General features: G+C 32.9%; 1 protein-coding gene across 1 annotated transcript; it reads right to left on the minus strand.

The window, feature by feature from the left end:
- Positions 1-1,103: 1,103 nt before the first annotated feature.
- Positions 1,104-13,659, minus strand: LOC132713766 (mucolipin-3-like). Its single transcript, XM_060696442.1, has 15 exons — positions 13,295-13,659; positions 12,953-13,021; positions 10,044-10,231; positions 9,669-9,765; positions 9,368-9,462; positions 7,587-7,719; positions 7,162-7,282; positions 6,703-6,793; positions 6,195-6,294; positions 4,876-4,988; positions 4,169-4,345; positions 3,677-3,790; positions 3,227-3,349; positions 2,725-2,940; positions 1,104-2,293 (listed from the first exon to the last, which is right to left on the minus strand). Exons 1-15 carry the CDS (start codon positions 13,314-13,316, stop codon positions 1,925-1,927), a joined length of 2,028 nt encoding a protein of 675 aa, XP_060552425.1. The 5' UTR covers positions 13,317-13,659; the 3' UTR covers positions 1,104-1,924.
- Positions 13,660-25,327: the final 11,668 nt, after the last annotated feature.

Genomic DNA, 25,327 nt, shown 5'->3' on the forward strand with positions numbered 1-25,327 from the left:
CAGAGGTTTAATTGTTTCTGAAAAGAAAAAAAACTATATTTGTGCTAAAGTTCGTGTTTAACTTTTTAAGTTATTATAGATGTTTATTAAACAGTAGTGATACAATGAATGAATCTTACATCTTTAAACTCATTAAAACGTGTGTAGAGTTAAATGCTCAATTAATATACCTTTTTTTTTAAATACATATTAAACATTTCTTTGTCTTGTATTATACATGTATTTTCATGTTGTCTTCAATTTATTTGTTGATATTGAAATGTGTTTGTTTTAACATGTTAAAATTTAGTTAATTGTCCAAACATTCGCTGTAGATTTTCCAAAAAAATGCCTCAAATCGAACGAGCCGGCCACGGAAGCGAAAGTTAGTGCATGCTTTTCAATCTCTTTTGAATCTTTAAACGTTATGTCATTAAAGGTCTTCATTTAAGTATATTTTGGTGACTTTGCATTTTTCATTATATTTATTTTCGTTTTCCATCTTACGAATTTTACGGTTATTGGATGGTAACTGCCCGTCTTTAACTGACCAATTATATGTGCAATGTATATCTCTTTTTTGAGAGCGGCTACACATTTCCTGAAATTGTATTTCTGTCTGACTGTTGAAGAGAATCTTCTTTTTATCCCCTGATACGAAGGTTATTCCTTCGCCTGTTTTGGTCTAGATTATTTGCACTTTCTTTCAATTTTTCGTTTTCTAATTTTAATATTTTTCATTCATTGTTCGTCTTTTCTTTTGACTGTTCTAATATTGTTTCTATAACATGTTTGTTTGCGCTTATCTCGGATTGAAGGCTGGTTTGTTATAAAGTTTATCTTCAAAGATTTCTAATCGTTTGATGACTGATCATAATGACTGCTCATCCATTTCTTTAAATGTGTCTTTTATTATCTATGTTACTGATGTAAAACCTTTCATCTTTTGTCAAAACGATGTTTAATTTTTTAATTTTTTTTTCTCAAGTTTCATCTTAACGTTCGTTTCTGTCTATTCAAGTGATGCCGTGTTTTTTGTTTTCTTTGATGAAACTTGGAGTAAGTGGTGTCAGTCTTTGTTTGAAGGTCTTCTTTTGTCCCATTTAAGGAGCTAAATGCATTTGTAATACTGTATGTGTAGAAATATTCGCGGGCTTCAAATTTTCGCGATCTTCGCGGTGACATTCGATCCGCGAATTCATGTTTAGCGCGAATATTTCTACACCAATAATTTCTCAATAGTCATATTTTCGCGCTTCTATAGAACAATGTATATCGGTGTGTGATATGCTTTCACACTTTTTATTTAAATGTTTACTGAGTAATTGTGTTTGTTATCTAAGTTATTTATCATTTAAAATCGTTTATGTTTTTGTTTTTTTGTATCGTTTGTTCAGAAAAAAAAAAAAACATGATCTGATCAGTTGTCAAGACGTTTATGACGCAAACTGTGAAAAATTATGCAAGTTAACAGGCATTCTTTTGTTTTGTTACAATCTGTCCGCTAGACAATGTCTTTTTTTTTTACAATAGCGTGTTGTTTGACACCTGGTATTGAAAATAACTGTGAACTCCCGTGATGATCACAGTAATTTTCCCTATTTTTTAACCTGAGTGGTCAACGCGAATTTATGATTTTCGGCAGTCACCTCCGCGAATTCAAAATAGCGCGAATATTTGTATAGACCCCCAAAGTGGACCTTTCCGCGAAAATTTGCTTCCGCGAATTTAAATACACATACAGTAGTACTAGAATCCAAATCGCTACAGCTTGGGGTGGATTCCTTTTTCCGTAAGAGTTCCGTTTCCGTAACCACCTTTGTTAGGTTATGATGAAAAGGTCTTTAACTAAATTTTAGAATAATTACTTAAAAGAATGACTAAATGTAGATGAAAGTCAATATCACTGTCATCGTATCATAGAGTATGTGTAACTGTCTGATTGTTAAAAATAGTATTTTTGTTTCTGTTCATCGTCTTTTGTATTCTGATCACAAAAGAAAGAAATGAAGGCGCAGCTCAGAAATCCGCATTTAAATATCTTTATTTTGTGCTCCTCATCTTCCATAAACGCTTTCAAAGTCCTCGGCTTTAGAAGCAACACGTCTTTCTTGCTGCTTTTAGAAACATAAACAATTTTTGAAAGTTCAGTTCTTAGTGAGTTTAATTCTGGTGTCAGGGGTGTACTGTCATTCATAAGGTCATATATTGAGCTCCGCAGATTACTATCCTCGCCGTCTTGAATTAGAACTCGGCGCAAAGCTTCCTCCATCGGACCCAATTCTCGTTCATCCGGTTCGTCATTATTGTATGTCTTTAAAAAGATTCATTTATATACATTGGTGAATTAAGGAATAAATAGATACAATATAGCTCTTTCATGTTTTCTTCATGTGTGTAAGTAATTTTGGCGTGTAATTGCGTTAAGTAGTTTTGTCGTAAAATTGTGTGAATTGAATTACACAGAAAACATTTAAGCATAGCACATAGAATTTCGACATTCGAGTGAATTCTGCTAGAATTATGTAAAGCTTTCTGGTGTGTTCATACATGTTAACTATATGAATTTAAAATAATCTTCTGTTATATATGTATAGTATATTTTTTTTACCCAAATTTTTTTAAATCCAATGTTTTGTTTGTCAAGTTCTTTTAAGCTTGGTTCAGTTGGCCTGCGACTTGTCGCTTTATAAAGATATATTCTATAAAATGATGCAGTGGTAGAGAAGTATGAGGCATACAAACCTTAATAGAATCATAGGCACTCATGAAGAGAGCTATGAGGAGGTTGATAACAACAATAGTAAATATTGCGACATAAGCTCCGAGATAGAATCTTGAAAACCACCAAACCCAGTGTCCCCCGCTTTTATCCCACTCTATTATTGCTAAGGTAGCGTATATTTCGTCGCCGTTAACAACAGCAAACAGTGTCTCTGCGGCTGCTTCCGGAGTTTGGAACTATAAAGAGTTAAAAAGGCAATTTACACCGTAATATAAATTTTCATGCGGAATACGAGGACTCTTTTTTAATGTTGAATAAGTGATTTAACCAATAAAAATGTAACAACTAGGTACATGTTATAGTACCTTATTCCGACATATAACTTGATTTACGGGTCAAATGCTATATTCATAACAAAATAACGATTTAAGTCGATCATTCAATTGAGTATACATTTTTCAAGAATTGAAATCATTAGAAGAGTTCTATAATTATTATGAGTAAGGGTGTGGGTTTACAAACCTTGACATGGTACGGTCCCATAACAACGTACCCAGAAACCCAGAACCCGACAAATAACACACCTACACAAATAAGGTATGCAATCACATCCCAAAATGCTTTGTATAGTGTACTAAATAGCAGCTGAAATAATAAAAATGTTAAAACATACATAGTTATCATAAAAAAAATAATCCGGAATATGACATATTTGATAAAATCATTCTTTTAAAACTTATTATAGACTTACTTGTATCCTGTAAACAAGATCATTTATTCTTTTAAGTTTATTTTTAAAGTTAAAGACTTTTATCTAATGTTTTCAATAAGATATTCCCTTTTAGGATTGAAGGTTCGTGTGAAATGCAGCTATAAGAATATTTGCTGTGTTACAAAATATCATTCCATGTTCATTAGATGAAAAAGATGCAGGTATTTTTAATTGCAAGGAAAAATAATGTCTATACTCACATGAAATTTATTATGAAACTGGAAGAATCTAAGCAAGCTTAGCCACGTTAGTACACAACCGACTCCTAACCATACGGTGTAGGAATCTAGCAACTCCAGCTCCAATTCACTTTGCTGAAAATATTTGTTTTTCATAGGAGTATCAGTTTAAAATTTGCATTCAATGTCTTCATTGAACGCCGCCTTGATCTTGTTTATCATGTAAGTAAAATGAGTTTATTTATACCGAATGTGTGTTGTTAAAACCTATCAAGTATTATAGCCGTGAAATTCTTCTGTCATTTTTATATGTAGTATAGAACATGTATTGACGTGTATACGTTTATGTACAATGTCCATTACTTTCATAATGTGCACCTTTCATACCTAACTTATGTATAAGAATACAGCGTTAATTGTATGAAATGCATCGATAACACAGTGACTTAAAAGGCCTCATTATAAAACATTAAAACTGTCATAAATTAAATATATTGTATGTTATATAATTACCCTTGTTTTAGATATTATCCAGCGTGTGCCGAATATAGTCAATATATCAGAGATAATAACGATTATATCCCAGAATTTCAAAAACCGGAAGTACTCTGACGCTGGCAGGTCCGTCTCATCCTTATCTACAACCCTGAAGTATGTCTGATAGTGCTTCTTCATAAACTGCTTAGTTCTCTGAAAATAACATTCTATTTATAAAAGTTCCTGTTTGCTAGATTACAAGCATATTCACCAATAGTTCGTAAGAATTCACCAAACTAAAGCTTTGTCACTATGTATCCAATAAATCCAGACTTTTAATTATTTGAATTTTATTGATCAAAGTCATAACGATGTTTATTACATCGGGTGGGTCACGGAAAGTGACGACTTTTGCTGGACGTAAACAAACATATTAACTATATTTAAATAGTTTTAAGTCATGGTTTATTTTTTGGCATTTTCTCTTAAAAAGAATGTAAAAGCATCACGATAACAAGCTTAGTCTAAAGATCTGTACATCCAGTCAAAATATTCCAATCTGAAACGGGTATATACACACAGTTAACAATAACATGAACTATAAAATTCGTCTCATTAGTAACATAACGTAACATCATACAGACTTTCTTTACAATTATCAACTAACGTTATTGCTTTAGTCAAAGGTCTGATACAAAACTCATGCGTGCTAACAATCACTTTGGTGCTAAGTATCGACATACCAATAAAGTATAAGCAGCAAAAACCATAGTGGCAGTGGTCGATAATAATGATATACTGCAAAGTACAATCACCGAAGTCCCGATCTCTTTTGAAGTATTTTCTAGTTGCCAGTCTGTAATTGGAAAATCAGAATTTGATATCTAGATATTTAAAGTAGGTGCTTTACATCAACTTTGAAGAGTATTCAAAAAGGCTAGAATCACTTGTCAACTGCATTGTAATTGAGGGGCGTGGGTTCAAACCTCAGAATGGGAAACTTTTTCTTTCTTTCTTTTTTTAACGTTATCTATACATCTCTCAGATCCCTTATGTAAGAAAAGTGTTTGATTTTAATTAATAAATATAGTTATTGTAGGTATTTATTTGCTAAATAATGCCAAATCTGATAGCAAATATGATACCAGATCTTCTCAAAGTTTATTAAAATAAAAACTACGCAGTAAAAGTATTTTTTATTTCGCAGGATCAACCAATATACTTTAAGAAAATTTAGGCAAACTTTGAAATTGTGGTAATTTTAGGGATATTTTGAATAAGCCTTTTTATACAGGGAAATGGTCAAATAAGTGTTTAAAGTGGGTTGGGTAGAGTAACAGTTTTACACATATTAAAATATTATGTTTAGACACAATCGTTTTGCTCGTGTAATTTTTTACCTGAAAGTTAATTTTTGTTGAGAGAATATTCAAATAAACAATGAGCAAAAGAAAAACATTTTTCATAATGATGATATTATAGATTATTTAGAGCTTCCTTATTTCTGAAAAAAGCCCTTCTTATAGCAAAATTTAAGCTCAGAAATATATCTATAACTCATAAACCACACGGTAATTTTTCTTATTTAAAATTTGGATACAGGTGGCCTTTAAGGCATATAACGGACGTATGTTGGCAATTTTACAGTTCCCGTTAGCCATGGTCTACCAAAAGACTTTTTTGTTCTAGAATTGAAGTTACAGAAAGTATCGGAAAACGAGCACAAAACGGAAATTCCCTCTCAGTTACAATGAGGATAAGCATCCGGAGTAATTGTTGTCAAAGGGTATTTTTGATCATTATTATTCTATGATATTCTAAAAAGAATGGAAAATTATTACAAAAAAGATGAAAATATTTAGAGTGCTAATATTGAAATGCTTATCTACTAAAAACAACATGTTTTCGTTGAACTGAATATGTCCTTAGGTGAACAAAGGTCAAAATTATTAACCACAAACAATAATATAAAGAAACCAACACAACTCAAACCTAAACATTATGTATAGTTAAAACTTCTATAAAATAAATGAAATGTTTATATATTTACTTTATTACTAACCTGACAAAGGTAGATTCATGTTTTTACACTTTATTCTTCTAGCTTTTGTATCAAGGTCAATTAACACTTGACCATTATTGTCCAGATTAACAAATTCCACCTGTAAAAGTTAAATCTTCAAAATCACTTTAGTGATCAATGATTTCAGACCCTTAACTTTTTAAAATCGCCATTTTTACTGTTGTTTGCTCGTTGAAATATATAAGCACGATCTATTTCCTAAGTCATATGTTTTGGTATAAAGATATTTTTATTTTGTCACAGGCTTGCTTTTTGTTACTTTATATAGGCAACAGACAGAGTGACTTAAACTTAATCTACATTTGTACATTTAACAAAGAACATAGTACGAAGGCACTTGTATATTACATGTAATTGCACAACACGAAAACAATGTTGTTGAATCTTGGAAGTACACATTACTTAATTTTAAAAAAGATATATATTGGGCATTTACTTTTATAGAAGTGTTTCAGATTTATTTCTGAGAAAGAGAAAATATACTCACCGAGCCCTCTATTCGTAGACATGTGGCTTTCCTGCTGCTGTCGTGTGAACGTACGGAATGAAGCTTAAAGCGAAGTGTTGTTGACAACATCCTAACAAAGATAAATCACTAATATCACTAAATAAATGTAAAAATCTAGTACCTCAACAAATCAAGTGAAAACTTTGCAGCATGTCAAAATATAGTTATGCAACACTTAGACAAAGGATTATACATATAATGCTTCTTTATCTTTGTTATATCTGTTTATTGGCGGGGTATAATTTACATCTCTCCAAGTATTATTGGTGGTAAGTTTAATATTGATTTCATTACTCCATATAATTGTATTGCCAAACAAACAACTTACTTACTTCTTTAAAGTATTAAGAAATTTGTTAAAGGTAATATATGAAGTCTCTATTTATGAAAAAAACTATCTAAATACTTTATTTCTATAGGATCATGCGTGAGATAAACCTTTTAATTGGTTGTGACACATTGTGATGATCAAATTCACGGGTGATATTATAACTGTACACTGTCTTATTTTGTTGCGTTACTTCTGCAGACAGCCCTTTGTCAATTGGAAACGTTATCTCTGCAATAAATTACAAAGAACGCGCATATTATTGCAGTATAAGAACATTCACATCATCCGACGTAATTCTTTTCAATACCATGTTTTACAATTTACCTTATTTCTCCAATAAATTAACGATAGCATAGATTTTCTGCAACCAAATCATCTCGAAATACAAACACACGGACAGAAAGAAGAAAAATATCAGACTTTTGCTTTCATTTTAAACAATGATTAATATATGAAAGTTATCTTAATATATATTTATATATAAATGTATTAAAACTTGCGAGAACACTTTTCTTATGTTTGTATGGTTTACCAGATATGGTTATTCCTTCTCCAATACTCGCACCATGAAAACCGGGAAAGTCAAAATATTTCATTGTTGCTGTCATTTTGTCGTCTGCTGTTCGAACATAGTACCCAATGGCTTCTCTTTCTGCGTTATAATACTGCAATATTTTAAATAGGAAGTTATACGATATGACTTTTTTTAAAACATACGGAAATATATGATATTATACGGTTTGGCAATTTCAGCATTCTTCCTTTTAAACACATTTCAAATCACGATAGTAAATAAACTCGACATTGAATATTTATCTCAGGAAAAACAACTAAAAATAATATTTAACCACACCCTTACGTGTGTCTTTTGCAATAAAATACAACGCATTTTTTATTGTTTGAATGCCTGATAGAAACATTTAAGCACGTTGCTGTTTGTTACATAAACAGGAATTTCACCGTAAAAATATCAATGTCATTGCGTATCATTTTGATATACTTTGACACTTACCATACTCATTGACCAGCATGTATTGTTATATATGTATTGTTTGTTTGTTTTTCTTTTGTACATTTTTTTACTTGTAAAGTCGTGTTAAATGCCAAACCAACCACACTTGTTCGATAGTTGTTATCCGGAAGTCAAAAAATTTGGGTTTTTTCCAACCTTATCCCCCGGTAAAAACAATCTTTCACCGTTATAGCTTCACGGTGAACTACTAGTCACAATATATTAGTCAACCTGGTGCACTTTTTACCGAAGCTATAACTGTTTGTTTGTACCCCCGGATTAGCTGGGAAAACCCGAATTATTTTATTCCGGAGTAAATCTATTGGTAAAGCAAACATCGATCAGTAAATGAAAAAAACAAACATATACATGTACATTGTATTGCAAAAGTATCGCATATTTAATTCAAACATTATTTCAATCCTCAAGTTTTTATCTATGTCAAGTAATTTGAACACCAGCTGTCACAACAGCAGGTGTCAAGTGCTGTGTGGCAGCTGTAAAAAGTTGCCCCGTACTTCACTTCAATGTTGTTATATTTTTCTGGTCCCTCGGGGTCATTGATGTCAGCAATATTGAGTGTTGAGAATTGAGTACCGCTTAAGCCGGTGCTAGGTGGCGTGAGGGATGTTGCATTTATTCATTATCCCTCATGTACTGACTCAATCAATCCGGGTCGGCAATTCTCTTGTAATGTTGCTGGGATGCTTCCGAGGGATCACTTTGTTTCCAGATATTTTCACTGGGTTTATTTGAAAATTCTCTCATTTTCAGTTTCGGGATTATCAATTTAAGTAAGTTAATATTATATAATGAGTATGTCTGTTATTTAATTTTGTTGTTGCTTTAATCAAAGCCGCATATAGAAGTCTCCCTCATCACAAGTGGTACTTCCGTATCTCAGATTCCTTCCAATGTTTTCCAACAAATGGTATTGGCTAAACCTTTTTTACATTCTTAATGTTCTGTTGATACCAGACTTAATACGGAAACAAAGCGAAAAAGGACAGAAATTTAACTGACCGATTCAATATCTTTAATATCTAGTGTATGTCTATATGACGAGGGCATTAAGTTTTATTTCTTAAGTTTGGTTTCTGAATCTGCAAAGATTTTAACTGGTCTTGCTCAGCTTTCTTTTTTCTTTTTTGAAAGTTTTCATTAGTAATATTTTGGATATTAAGATAAAGGAGTGGATCAGCCAAAAGTGAAAAGATTTGTCAGACCTGTACACAGGCCTGCTCTAAACTGGTGGTAAATGTTTTATCACTTTAGGCTCAAGAAGGGCATAAAATGATTACGTTTTTAACAGCGTAGTTAATACCACTCTCAAGATCATCAATCGTATACACGGCAAAGTCACCTTGTGCAGGAGGATATGGCAGTGTTTCCCAGCCTGTAAAATAAATACTTGTGGTCAATATCAAAATATTTGACAATGGTATTTTGTTGCCTTTCGACGTGAAACAGTTCTAAAGAAAATAACTGCCCAAAAAAATATTTTGATATCTCCTTTAAGTATCAAAGTAATATCGGTAATTTTGTTTTCCTAGTAGTTGCGTCTGCGCACAAAAAATCTTATGAATGAAGAAAATGCCTTACTTGCATCCCAATTTTCTAAAAGAAGATGTCGAAGGGCAAGATCGCCTCTGTTGACAACTGAACTAAAGTTTCCTCGGTCATTTCCAAAGTAAATCATCTGAAATGTAAAAAGTAGTATAAGAGCAAAACTCGTCAAAGTTTATATGAAAAATCAAGTGACTGTTGATTTAACGTAGGTGCTTGCAGAAACATGAACTATTCCAACTAAATCATCTCATTTCTTAATCTGTAAAAAAGTAGTAAGATTTAACAAGGTATCTGGATGCTTGTTTCCATTATCAACAAAACCTCTTACTGGTATTCAAAGAACCATTAACAAATAGTGATGATAATACAAAATAGATGAATGAATAAAAATTGTTTCAATTATCAAACCTGGCTTGTAAGTAGGGCTACTTTTATGATTTGCACCAAGAAGAGGAAACAGTAAATAAGATGGAAGTTCCATGTGTTTCCCTTTAATTTGAATGCTGAATAGAAGTTAAGCCTCAGCAGTACACGAAGTTTATTTGCTTGATTCGTGTAATCAGTGGCTTCCTTACTCTTCCTTCTGTTATTCTCATCTGTAAACAAACATACAAAGGTAGCGTTTTGAAGTAGCGTTCTTGTTTATTTAGGAGCGGCAACTCATAGTAGAGATAGTTATAGCAAATCATGTTTTATTGATATGTTTTTTTGGATAAATAGTTAACTCTTTCACAATCCTTTCTTAGTACTTTAAACTAAACGAAAAGTAAATATTTATCGAACCAAAATTGTCCTTTCTTTTGAGTTGAGCAACAAGTGGCGACAAGTCGATAAAGATACAGTATCTGTACAAGAACTGTCGGTAGGACATCACTGCCGACTATTCTCAGTACTTGATAGTAAAAGAGCCTTGATAATGAAATATATTCTTAGTTCAAAAAGGGCATTTTTTCAAATCCATGTTACAGTTATAGGTCTTGGAGAGTGTCCTATTATGCTCCCAAAAGAGTAAATGAAATTTCAACTTGTTTCAAAACAACATGTCAATGGCATATGCAAATATTTGAATGGTATGCAAATTTCAATATAAATAATTAAGTAAAAAAAGCGACATAATTCTCTCAAAATACTTGATACTGTGACCTTCTCCTGTGTACAGATTGGGGCATGATAGTGAACAAGTGTACAAAGTTACAAAGGCAGATGGCACTGGCATTTGAAAATATTCGAGGTGGTACGCAAACAGTAACATAAATTCTTAGTCGAAAAAGGGACATAATTCTGCCAAAATCCTAAAAATTTGGTATCTACAGACAGAAATGTTCCTCTGACGTTGATAGTTTGAAAAGCATTTTCGTTCAATAAAGTCTTTACGACGACTGTAATATCATGTGACAACATTAAAATTGTCAGTTATATCACCAGTTCAAGGCGAAAAAGTCGAGGCGAGTAGCCGAGTAAATAAAAATGTTTTTCATGGTTAACATTATTATAGAAAGAGAACGGAAGGTATGTTGCTTGGCATTTGCAACAAATTCTGAAAACTGTTTTAAACTGTAGTCCGAATTTAATTTTTCAACTTGTGCCATAATTTACAGTTAAAAAAGGTTTTTTCATTTTACCGACCAATGCAATAAGGTTTAATGACTTTTTTAAATAGGCGGAGCGTGGACGATTTTGACGGTTGGGAAATCATCGTTAACCCAAATAAAAGCAACTTTGTTTTCGATTTTTTAATCAAACTGGACACTGTTTCGTCGAAATCGCTTAAAAACGTGATCTCTGAGTCTACAAAAATGCGACCTGTTTTTGCTAAAACAGAATCGGACCGTACAGAATTGAAAAAGGTATCGTATCAAGTATTTCCTAAACAATTTATGGTTGTAAATCAACAAGCATAACAGTGAGAAAACATATTACCTTTGGAAAGCAACTTAATAAGTATACAAGGGTCGGTTCTACATATATACAGTAAAAAAAACCTACAAAATATAATTCAATTAAATCTTGCATGATATTAAAGGATGGTGTCAGAATCATTTTAACCCTTTACCTCATATAACCGCGAAACAACGCACTTTCGACCCCCCCCCCTCTTTAAGGCCTCAAATAGTGAAAGAATGTCCTGTTTGGGCCCCAAACACATGTTTTCATTGAGAAATGTTGTTAAAAAAGTGACCACTTTTTCGGCGCGGTCCCCCAACCAAAAGATACATCAGGGAGTTGCCAGAACGGGGATGTGCCCCCTTCTGTTTTGGGAGTTTGAAGGGGGCGGTAGTCCCCCTCACGCCAGGAAATATTTTGGACTTGTGACAAGCTAAAAATGACCCCAGATCAATCATAAGGTAACATGTCACCAACGCTGAAAAGCATTTGACTCTATCTCAATCCATTGAGAAGTTGCAGCACTTTGAAATCAATTTTGATGGAAAAAATCAACGCAAAATAGTGATTTTGGCAATTTTGAGATGTCCCCTCGTTGCCATGGTAACAGGAAATTTAAACCTGAGCATGTTGTTACAAAGGCAATGGCCCAGTCAACATTTGTGCCAAGGTTGATTAGTATTGAAGCAGTTTTTATAGTTTTATAGCAATTTGAACTTGTAACGGGAGACTTTTCAATGAAAACAGCCATTTTTCAGAAAATGCTTATGAGGTAATGGGTTAAGCGAAAAATTATGGTGAAACGGTGTCACAGACCTCGTTATCGTGTAATCTGTCATTGACTTTGATTATATGAGGTTATTTCATGTCATTTTATGAGCAGACATTTAATCATTAGTCCTTCAAACATTTTTAACTATTGGTTTATGATTAAATGTTTTTTCTTTAATTTTCACCTTGTTCAAAACAATTTTTCATAAATACCATTTAATATTTGCAGTTTAAAAACTTGGTCTTAAAAAAGTAAGACCTTGTCTAGATTTTGAATTATCTGTCCTTGAAATTTTCAAATTCAAAGGTAGTTAATTCGAAAACGACGCCAGTGACGTCTAACACCACTGCGCTCATTATTTTCTATAAGTTTACTATTTTCTTTGATCATCCAAAGTTTTAGGTCAATGTCATTATGTAGTAACAATTCTGCTATATGTCTATATGTAACCCGTGCATACGTCTTTCCAGTCAGTTTTTAGTACATTTCCTTTTCTCGCAATGAGATTTTATTGATAAACATTTAATATTGAATTGCTGGAAATCCTTCAATATATAAACGCCAAATACAATGATTCGTGTTTAGTTTTTCTTTCTGTCGTGCATTTATTGGAAAAGGAAAATCGCATATCAACATTCTTATCATTTATTTTAACACTTACCATCATCAATATCAACATCATCTACTTTAACTGGCGGTGCATTTTGATTTTGATCTTCATTTTCAATGTCTGATATTAACAAAAAGATAGTATCAAAACAACTGTATATGCATATAAATAAATCAATCAGTCTTAATAATAAAAATCATGACAATTTTGGTCTTAACTTGTTAATAAACATCATGTCATAATCAAACTTATCACCATTATCATCAGCATTTCATCATCATCATCATCATGACAGTAACAAATGAAAGCTTCAGTAGCAACAAATTCACATGTTAAGCAGTGCCATTGTTCCAAAAAAAAAAAAAACAAAAAAAAAAAAAACAACACACATACCATTTCGAGGATTATCTGCCATCGTGAACTATCTGCTGTACCCAAGTTAACTGTTACATGAAAAGAAAACAAGAACAACTAATCTTATTGACAAGGAAATTAAATGTTCCCTTTTCATTATGTAGATAATTAAATAAAAAAAATATTTTCCATGTTGCAACAAAATGTCTAATTTATTCAAATATGAAAAAGCAAGATAAATGTATTTCCCGTTTTCCTTGGTATTTTAATTGCGCAATTCGTGTCCGAGACAAATAGTCGTTAGATAGTATAGATAAGATTCTCCTATTAAAGACATTTCTGTAGCGTTAAACGGTTAATTCCAAAATGTTTTTCAGATAAGGTGATTTACAGTCGACAGATACCCCTTGAGTGTTATTTGATTCTTCACCAGTACCACCCTTATACCTCAAAACTGATTTCTGATTTCCCAGAGATTTGAAGATAATGACAAAATAAATGTAGACATTGTAACGTACATAACAACTTGAAATACTATCACCTCGCTAGGAAATCAAACTCACGAGCGTAAAGTCAGATAGGAAAGGTCTCACATATCAACAAGCCTTTCACACATTCCCGGAGATAAGCCACAATACCATGGAGAAGATTTTATTTGTTAAAGTACCGAGATCTATAGTATCATTAAAATCTTAAACGTAAATAATAAATTACGGGAACTAACGAAAGGCCTCCAAAAAGTTAATGAGTCTCAGGTCAATATTGCCAAACAATAGGTTCAGATATTTGCAAATCGTTCGACCTGATTGACATTAAAAGAAAGACATTTGATACGCGATTGAATATGTAAATTTACTCTTCGCCAAGGCTACTTTGTTATCGACCAACGGTTTATAACTTCATGTAAAGACAAATGACATTATGCTCGTCAAAGCATAAATGGTCAATGAACAGGAAAATATCAAATTTTTTTTTTATTTAACAATGAAATGAATAATCCACATGTTCAACGGCAATTTCTATAGCTATTGTTCAAATTATATCGTTAACGTTCAATTGGGCAGCCTTCCAACGGGTAAAATATACGTATGCGTATTTTTTAGAGTCCCAATGTATTGTCTCTTACCAAAACAGAAAAAAACTTCACTGCATAAACCAATACCGATGACTGAGAATGAAATGTGAAAAATATAGCAAATAAATAAAAGACTCCCCCGAAAAAAAATAAAATAAAAAAGAAGACAGACTTGCTTCCCGCCTTACATGCTGAAGATATTATCTACAGCACCTTTTCGAATATACATGTACCTACATTTGCTGTATACCTTGTCTCTTCACACGATGTTACAGTGTTTGTACCGTTTCTTCAATACTCAAAGTATTGTAATATATCTTATATTTTTCTGATATCTCTCTGTTAAAATATTATTTATACTACATCCATCTTAATCACACATCTGACATAATTCACATATTCTCCAATTACTATCTGCGTTTTAAATCTTTTGATACGAGACTTTATAATATGTATTGTCATTCAAATACTTTAATTCAGACAGTAAGATGACAACTGCATCTTTCGTGATTACAAAAATTACATTCATCCTTGAAAAAAAAAAAAAAAAAAAATAGAGAAAAATAACAACAACAACAAAAAACAACATAAGAGTAAAATAATAGCAAACGTCAACAAACCTCGGCTTAATAAAAAAATGTGCAGGTCTCTCAATATGCTAATTCAAAACATGACAAAAGAACATAAGTCGAACACGATAACGTTTTTATTATTCGATTGTACCATAATGTTATGTTAAAATGGGTTATTCATTATTGGCGTCCGCGCCGAAGCGCCACACCCTTTTTGGAATGAAATCAGATTTTGTGACTTGGCAATTGCAACTTTTCGGGCCTTTTCGTCTGTCATAAGAGCCGATCATTCCGATTGGTATGAGGAAAAATGAAATGTCGCAAAATGTACTATGAATAACGAACTGGAGAATTTCGCAATGCAAACATATTTAAATGAAATTATCTTATCATTTGACTAGTATTTTGTATGTACCAAAGAAAATTACCACACTGGTGGTAATTTTCTTTGGAACATACAAAATACTAGTCAAAATGAACAAAGTCTGTTTGATTTTTTGGGAGGTCAACCTTCTATTTTAATGAATAACTTCAAAAACCTAGTCTGACCCACCAGTGTGTTTACATTCCTATCAATAAACCCATAACAACTCTTGTTAAAATTGCACGAACGTTTCTGTTGATAAAAAGTCACAATATTCGGCAAATGAACATTCCACTCAAACTACTATAAAATCGATTGCCTTCAAGCAAAATATAGAACGGTTACATAAAGAGATTTGAACAGCGAATAGGTTTTATAGTATACTACTGCTAGACCAGTTAACTGCCGCACAACGGCAAAATTAGAGCGAAATTTACAGTTTTTGATTTAAAGTTAAAATTGCATAAACGCCAATCAAGAAAATTAAAAAACTGACAAAGAAGAATTTGAATTATTTATGCCAAGCGAAGCGTTGCATTCAGTCAGTGTCAGTCCAAACTTGTTTCTTTATAAATACATGTTTCTTTCCGACTGTCAGTTTCCTTATTTAATGTTACTGAGATTTTTTTCTTTTATTTTTGTTTTCAACAAACGAAGATGGCTACAATATTAAGCTATTTTTTCTGCTTGCTGCATTTTTGATTTTTGGTCATGGCAGTACATGATTGATAACAATATGGACACATTTTATTTTATGCTCATGACCAGCCGAATGATAGCGAAAACATAATTGTACGACAGGCACAAAAAAAGCACATGGTTTAAAGTATTATTATTAAAACGAGACTATACAATATTTTTGAACCTGACGGCCTTGTTGTTCTTTTTTCAACTAACCATGAAGTCGAATTGTGGGGAACGCGATATGATGTATTCAAAATGTTGTACAATGTCAACATTGGAAATGGAAAAAACTAAAAGCTTCATCATTTTGAAACTTGCTTTCCTTCTAACATTAATATTGATTAAACATCATGTCTGTTTAACCTGCCGGTTTGATATATTGAAAACGGTGATAAAAAATCGGTGAACATGATGATATTGTTTAAGATTTTCATACAGCGAATACATTTTAATCACGTAAATGCCTTACTGTCCGACGTATAATTATAAGGATATATATCGTTGTTATTCTTCTGTAGGTAATAAAACTGATTCTTCGGTAAATGTCTAGTTCATTTTATTTTCACTTGAAGAAATACATTTCCAAGAAGTGTAACAGACTTACAATTCAGTAGCTTCCTTGATAAGTTTCAAACCATTACCAAACAGAATCCCGAACACCACACACATTATTATTCAATTTTTTTCATTAAGCACATTTTTTAAACATCACCAAAATATTTTAACTAATGTTATAAAACTTCACCAAGCTATATATCTGCTGCAAAATTTATTGTTTGAAATTTGAAAAAGTCAACAACTTTAAAATGCCTGTAAGAAGGAACCTCTTCGGGACTCTGGTTTGTAATGATTTGAAACTTGCCTATAATTGAAAAACTTCGATCACGATAACAAGAAAACTAAAATTAAAATAATCTATCGCCGCACAAGTACTTGATTATAATTATACTTTATATATGAATGACACTTGGTAAATTAATTTTTAAATTACAAAGATTTTATACATTGAAAATAAGAATAAAACATTAAGAATTGAAAATAGCAAAACGCGTTTTTACCGATACATTTTAAAGGAACTCCACTGAGGTTGATAAGCCTAAAACATAGTATTTTATTTTTTTCACATTGATAAACATGAGCACTTTAAACAGAAATATAAATAAAATTTAACTAAGACATATACAGGAAATATATTGAAAATCATATGTTTGTGCTTTTCTCAGTCCGTTTAAACGCTTTTCCATTTTGGGTCATTTTTCACTATTATAAAAATTATTCTGGAAAGACGGAGCGAGCCAATGATCTGAAATTTTGCACATAAGTTATCAGTATAGATCTTCATCAAGTTATCAGTATAGATCTACATCAAATGTAGTAATAATCTCAAAAAAAATATTTCCAGTCCCGTCATGTCAAAAAACTTCAGTGTAGTCCCTTTAACTTTAAGTATTTGCTATCCGACTATACTTTCTTCTCACACAAAAAAAAAATCCCGAAAAAATCATTATCAAGTCGTTCAAACAGGGAACTGACTTGTTCGGATATAAACTTCTTTTATATATATCTTCCATCTTAGAGGGAGACAATTGTATTTAACTGTAATACTCCGTTTTTAATCCCATTCCGCGTGGTGGAAAATGTGATAATAGAAATGGCCTTCGTCTGTCAGTCAGTCCGTCTGTCCTTCTGTCTGACCGTCCGTCAGTCTGTCCGTCCGTAACACTTTCGTGTCCTCTTCATAACTTTTAAACCGCTAAAAATTTTTTGAAATAACTTAGCACAGGTAATCAACATAATGAGACGATGTGCAGAGCGCAAAAATTGGCTGGCTACCTCCAGGATCAAGGTCACACTTAAAAGATCAAATGTTAAAAAGTCTTAATTTCATAACAAAAAGTCTTCATTTCGTGGCCGCTCCATAACTTTAACTGCTTAAAATCAACTTTAAGGAATAATGTTAAAAAGTCTATATTTCGTGTCCGCTCTATAACTTTTTAACCGCTGAGGTTTTTAAAAAATAACTTGGCAAAATAGATCACCATTATAAGGACATGTGCAGAGCGCAATAATTGGGTTGCCACCCCCAAGGTCAGGGTGACACTTAAGGGTCAAGTAAGTCTACATTTCGTGTCCCCTCCATAACTTTTAAACCTCTGTTTTTTTTAATAGCTTGGCACAAGTGATCACCATTATGAGACAATGTGTAGTGCGCAATAATTGGATTGCTTTCCGCAAGTTCAAGGCCACATTTAAAGGTCAAGTGTTAAAAAGTATACAATTCGTGTCCTCTCCATAACATTTAAACCGCCGGAAAGTTTCTTTTAAATAACTTGGCACGAGTTATCACCATTATGAGAAGATGTGCAGAGCACAAAATTTATATTGCTACACCCAAGGTCACGGTCACACTAACTGGTCGTGTCTGACCATAACATTTAAACCGCTGCAATGTTTTTAAGATTACTTGGCAGAAATGATCACCATTATGACACCATTGACAGAACACAATAATCAAGTCATAACCCTGAAGGTCAGGGTCACACTCAAAGATCCAATGTAAAATCGTCATTTTTTATGTCCGCTCTATAACTTATTGACAATTAAAATTACTTGGTACAAATGATCACCACCATGACACAATGTGCAAAGTTCAACATCCAGATTGCTACCCCAAAGGTCAAAGTTATATGTTTTCCATAATTTTTTTTACCTTATATAAGATTTTAAATAACATGGCACAAATAATCACCATCATGAGAGTATGCGCGTATTATAAGCATGGCATAACATCCAGGTCGTGGCTGGTAAAAGGTCAAGAAGTACACAATCATGTTCACTGCGGAAGGGGATTTAGTTTTTCTTCAGATTGCCTTGTTAATATTATTTTCTCCCTTGCTTTGTATCGGATGTAAGTCTTTATGGATCAAGTACTTAAGGTGACCATGCCATATTGATTTTGAAAAGGACCTGTTTTGACGCAAAAATCAATTTACTTTTTTGGCATTCTGCCTTTTTTGACTATGTGCTACTGGACTAGCTGCGCTTTTGGACCTGTTGCACTACCCGGACCTCCTGCGCTTTTGGAATTTCTGCGCTTTTGGACATACAACGCTGTACTGTTTGTGCTTTTGACTTGCTGCCATTCTGTTCTTGCTGCGCTTTTAGACTTGCTGTGCGTTTGGAATTGTCTGCACTACTGGACTTGCTGCACAACTGAACTTGCTGCTTATCTTACACTTATTATAATCTAAACTACTCTTATTTGTAAACACATCTTAAAGTCATATTTACAGATTGAATGCATGATAAGAAGATTATGAGCACACCAATGTTTTGCTTAAAATTCAACAAATTCTAAAAAAAAATAAAAATAATAACCAGTTAGTTGATTTTCTAACAAATTGATTTAACTGATCACTTATTTAAAAATCAGTAATTTGATTGTTCATTTAAATTGACAATTTTACAAAGTAACTGTTTTTGACTAGTTGATTTATTAAGATAAGTCGATCTTTTTGCAAATATCTGAACCTATTATTTAGCAATATTGAACTGAGACACATTAATAATAATTAAGAAGGTTTTTTTTGCTAGGTTTCGTAACTTATGATTTACAATTAAGATTTAAACAAGTTAAATGTTGATGCTGCACATTAAAGACGCCGCCAAATGATGTGAACATTCAAGTAGCACTGAAAATTGTTCTCTATTACAGTTGAATATCCGAGGCACAAATCAATTTTATGTCACCGCAGCATCTGCGATGCGGTGGCATATAGCGATTCACCTGTGTGTGTGTGTGTGTGTTTGTTTGTGTGTGTGTTCTATAGATTATATAGTGAACTTAAAAAATCTTCTTGTGAAAAACCACTAGTCCAATTTCAACCAAACTTGGCAGGATTGACCCTAGGGTAAAGTGTTTCTAAAGTTGTTCAAAGAATTTTATTCCATGCAGAAATCTGGTTGCCATGGCAACCAAAAGGAATTATAAGAATTAATTTAAAAAATCTTCTTGTAAAGACCCAAAAGGCCAGAGCTTAGATATTTTGCATAAGGTATTGTCTGGTAGACCTCTACCAAGATTGTTCAAATAATAGCCATGGGGTCAAAATCTACCCGGCCCCCGGGGTCATTAATTTTTCACTATATGTACATATAGTAAAAACTTAAAATACCTTCATGTAAAGACCCTAAAGGCCTAGAGCTTAGATATTTTGAAAAAGGCATTGTCTGGTAGACCCTTACCAAAGATTGTTCAAATTATAGCCCTGGGGTCAAAATTGGCCCCGCACCGGGGTAATTGATTTTCTCTTTATGTACATATAGTAAAAACTTAAAATACCTTCTTGTAAAGACCCAAAAGGCCTAGGGCTTAGATATTTTGCATAAGGCATTGTCTGGTAGACCCATACCCAGATTGTTCAAATTATAGCCCTAGGGTCAAAATCGGCCCCGCCCCGGGGGTCATTGGTTCTCCTTAAATGTATATAGTAAAAACTTATAGTAAAATCTACACAACAAATTCTTCTAGCAATTGACAAAAACCTCTCTGTTTTGGTCCTCAAATAACTCATTGACCGCCTCCATGACACCTTTGTTGCTTCCAAAACCTCTACGATGAAGCTTGCTTTTCAGTTTCGGAAACAGGTAGAGCCAGAGGTGGCTAGTCTGAAGAATATGTGGGATTGGGAAGAATTTCAAAGCCGCAGTCAGTTGCAGCAATCATCTCAACGTGGAATGTGTGAGCTGGCGCCTTGTCGTGCAGGAGGAGAACGCCTTGAAATCAGTTTGCCATCCCCTTTCTTCGATTTCTTTGACGCATACCGTCTCAATTTGTCTGCATGGTACGAACCGTTTATGGTACGCTCAAAATCAATCATGATATACCATGACTGTAAATGTCAATGTGTGGCTAGAAGTTATCGGGCCGAGAACTTTTGATCATACCTCATACGTTTGGTCATTGTGTCTAAGTTAACGTTAATGAATGGAAGCAATTCTTCAACACACTAAAAACCTATAATCTGTTTGCCATTTTAAAATATATCACGGATTGTTTGCTAACTGTAATAGTGAACATGACTGTTATCACGTTTATTAAATGCAAATCGCTGTATCTAACCTATGAAAGCACACTATCCGCCCGGTCGTCATTTCTTCATCAGCGCGCGTTTTTTTGAGAAGCCGGAAATTATGACCCTCAGGTAGATCAGCTAAAGTCATACAGCCTAAGTTACTAAGTAAGATGAGTCACGCGGATAACCGCAGTCTCTTTTCGACCTCCATAGTTTAAAATTTAACTGCTAGCGAGTTACAAAGGAGGTAGTAGGACAATAACACACGTTTGAAATAGTTACTGATCTGTGAAATTTACTATTTATTTTTTGTTTTTAACATTAAAATATCATTTTACACAAAATGATACACCAAAAATTTTAAGAAAATGTAAACTTTTAGACAAAGGTAAAATTAAACCCTATTTGAATTGTGCAATGTATAATGAGGAGGAAGACGAGTATAGTGTCGGATATATCTATATATTACCCCTTACGTGAAAAATATATTTTGAATAATTATACATGATAAACCCTTAACGTGCACATTCGTCAGCCTGACCTGGCTCAATACTATACCCTATTTGTATTTTGTTTAATGCCATCCCTAAATTTAAATGGTTTGAATCAATTCACAAATTCAGCATAGTCGATAATCGAGGAAATCCGTAATGCTACTGGTTAGCCCGTTAGATAAGAAATGAATCTACTTCCTGGTTGAAAATACACCGAAAATAATAAATTGTTCAAATGTGTTACACACTGTCATTACATGTATATGCATGCTTATTTTGTAATTATGTAAACTAGCATATGGGATACCAGTACATTTTGGTGATTATTCTGAGGTTTGCTAACATTTGCAGTTATTTTAATTTTATATTTTTGTACAATGTCAACATTGGAAATGGAAAAAACTAAAAGCTTCATCATTTTGAAACTTGCTTTCCTTCTAACATTAATATTGATTAAACATCATGTCTGTTTAACCTGCCGGTTTGATATATTGAAAACGGTGATAAAAAATCGGTGAACATGATGATATTGTTTAAGATTTTCATACAGCGAATACATTTTAATCACGTAAATGCCTTACTGTCCGACGTATAATTATAAGGATATATATCGTTGTTATTCTTCTGTAGGTAATAAAACTGATTCTTCGGTAAATGTCTAGTTCATTTTATTTTCACTTGAAGAAATACATTTCCAAGAAGTGTAACAGACTTACAATTCAGTAGCTTCCTTGATAAGTTTCAAACCATTACCAAACACCACACACATTATTATTCAATTTTTTTCATTAAGCACATTTTTTAAACATCACCAAAATATTTTAACTAATGTTATAAAACTTCACCAAGCTATATATCTGCTGCAAAATTTATTGTTTGAAATTTGAAAAAGTCAACAACTTTAAAATGCCTGTAAGAAGGAACCTCTTCGGGACTCTGGTTTGTAATGATTTGAAACTTGCCTATAATTGAAAAACTTCGATCACGATAACAAGAAAACTAAAATTAAAATAATCTATCGCCGCACAAGTACTTGATTATAATTATACTTTATATATGAATGACACTTGGTAAATTAATTTTTAAATTACAAAGATTTTATACATTGAAAATAAGAATAAAACATTAAGAATTGAAAATAGCAAAACGCGTTTTTACCGATACATTTTAAAGGAACTCCACTGAGGTTGATAAGCCTAAAACATAGTATTTTATTTTTTTCACATTGATAAACATGAGCACTTTAAAACAGAAATATAAATAAAATTTAACTAAGACATATACAGGAAATATATTGAAAATCATATGTTTGTGCTTTTCTCAGTCCGTTTAAACGCTTTTCCATTTTGGGTCATTTTTCACTATTATAAAAATTATTCTGGAAAGACGGAGCGAGCCAATGATCTGAAATTTTGCACATAAGTTATCAGTATAGATCTTCATCAAGTTATCAGTATAGATCTACATCAAATGTAGTAATAATCTCAAAAAAAATATTTCCAGTCCCGTCATGTCAAAAAACTTCAGTGTAGTCCCTTTAACTTTAAGTATTTGCTATCCGACTATACTTTCTTCTCACACAAAAAAAAAAATCCCGAAAAAATCATTATCAAGTCGTTCAAACAGGGAACTGACTTGTTCGGATATAAACTTCTTTTATATATATCTTCCATCTTAGAGGGAGACAATTGTATTTAACTGTAATACTCCGTTTTTAATCCCATTCCGCGTGGTGGAAAATGTGATAATAGAAATGGCCTTCGTCTGTCAGTCAGTCCGTCTGTCCTTCTGTCTGACCGTCCGTCAGTCTGTCCGTCCGTAACACTTTCGTGTCCTCTTCATAACTTTTAAACCGCTAAAATTTTTTTGAAATAACTTAGCACAGGTAATCAACATAATGAGACGATGTGCAGAGCGCAAAAATTGGCTGGCTACCTCCAGGATCAAGGTCACACTTAAAAGATCAAATGTTAAAAAGTCTTAATTTCATAACAAAAAGTCTTCATTTCGTGGCCGCTCCATAACTTTAACTGCTTAAAATCAACTTTAAGGAATAATGTTAAAAAGTCTATATTTCGTGTCCGCTCTATAACTTTTTAACCGCTGAGGTTTTTAAAAAATAACTTGGCAAAATAGATCACCATTATAAGGACATGTGCAGAGCGCAATAATTGGGTTGCCACCCCCAAGGTCAGGGTGACACTTAAGGGTCAAGTAAGTCTACATTTTCGTGTCCCCTCCATAACTTTTAAACCTCTGTTTTTTTTTAATAGCTTGGCACAAGTGATCACCATTATGAGACAATGTGTAGTGCGCAATAATTGGATTGCTTTCCGCAAGTTCAAGGGCCACATTTAAAGGTCAAGTGTTAAAAAGTATACAATTCGTGTCCTCTCCATAACATTTAAACCGCCGGAAAGTTTCTTTTAAATAACTTGGCACGAGTTATCACCATTATGAGAAGATGTGCAGAGCACAAAATTTATATTGCTACACCCAAGGTCACGGTCACACTAACTGGTCGTGTCTGACCATAACATTTAAAACCGCTGCAATGTTTTTAAGATTACTTGGCAGAAATGATCACCATTATGACACCATTGACAGAACACAATAATCAAGTCATAACCCTGAAGGTCAGGGTCACACTCAAAGATCCAATGTAAAATCGTCATTTTTTATGTCCGCTCTATAACTTATTGACAATTAAAATTACTTGGTACAAAATGATCACCACCATGACACAATGTGCAAAGTTCAACATCCAGATTGCTACCCCAAAGGTCAAAGTTATATGTTTTCCATAATTTTTTTTACCTTATATAAGATTTTTAAATAACATGGCACAAATAATCACCATCATGAGAGTATGCGCGTATTATAAGCATGGCATAACATCCAGGTCGTGGCTGGTAAAAGGTCAAGAAGTACACAATCATGTTCACTGCGGAAGGGGATTTAGTTTTTCTTCAGATTGCCTTGTTAATATTATTTTCTCCCTTGCTTTGTATCGGATGTAAGTCTTTATGGATCAAGTACTTAAGGTGACCATGCCATATTGATTTTGAAAAGGACCTGTTTTGACGCAAAAATCAATTTACTTTTTTGGCATTCTGCCTTTTTTGACTATGCGCTACTGGACTAGCTGCGCTTTTGGACCTGTTGCACTACCCGGACCTCCTGCGCTTTTGGAATTTCTGCGCTTTTGGACATACAACGCTGTACTGTTTGTGCTTTTGACTTGCTGCCATTCTGTTCTTGCTGCGCGCTTTTAGACTTGCTGTGCGTTTGGAATTGTCTGCACTACTGGACTTGCTGCACAACTGAACTTGCTGCTTATCTTACACTTATTATATAATCTAAACTACTCTTATTTGTAAACACATCTTAAAGTCATATTTACAGATTGAATGCATGATAAGAAGATTATGAGCACACCAATGTTTTGCTTAAAATTCAACAAATTCTAAAAAAAAATAAAAATAATAACCAGTTAGTTGATTTTCTAACAAATTGATTTAACTGATCACTTATTTAAAAATCAGTAATTTGATTGTTCATTTAAATTGACAATTTTACAAAGTAACTGTTTTTGACTAGTTGATTTATTAAGATAAGTCGATCTTTTTGCAAATATCTGAACCTATTATTTAGCAATATTGAACTGAGACACATTAATAATAATTAAGAAGGTTTTTTTTGCTAGGTTTCGTAACTTATGATTTACAATTAAGATTTAAACAAGTTAAATGTTGATGCTGCACATTAAAGACGCCGCCAAATGATGTGAACATTCAAGTAGCACTGA

This window comes from Ruditapes philippinarum, unplaced genomic scaffold (genome assembly GCF_026571515.1).
Source record: "Ruditapes philippinarum isolate M1 unplaced genomic scaffold, ASM2657151v2 ctg5102_1_1_1_1, whole genome shotgun sequence".
NCBI lineage: Eukaryota > Metazoa > Mollusca > Bivalvia > Venerida > Veneridae > Ruditapes > Ruditapes philippinarum.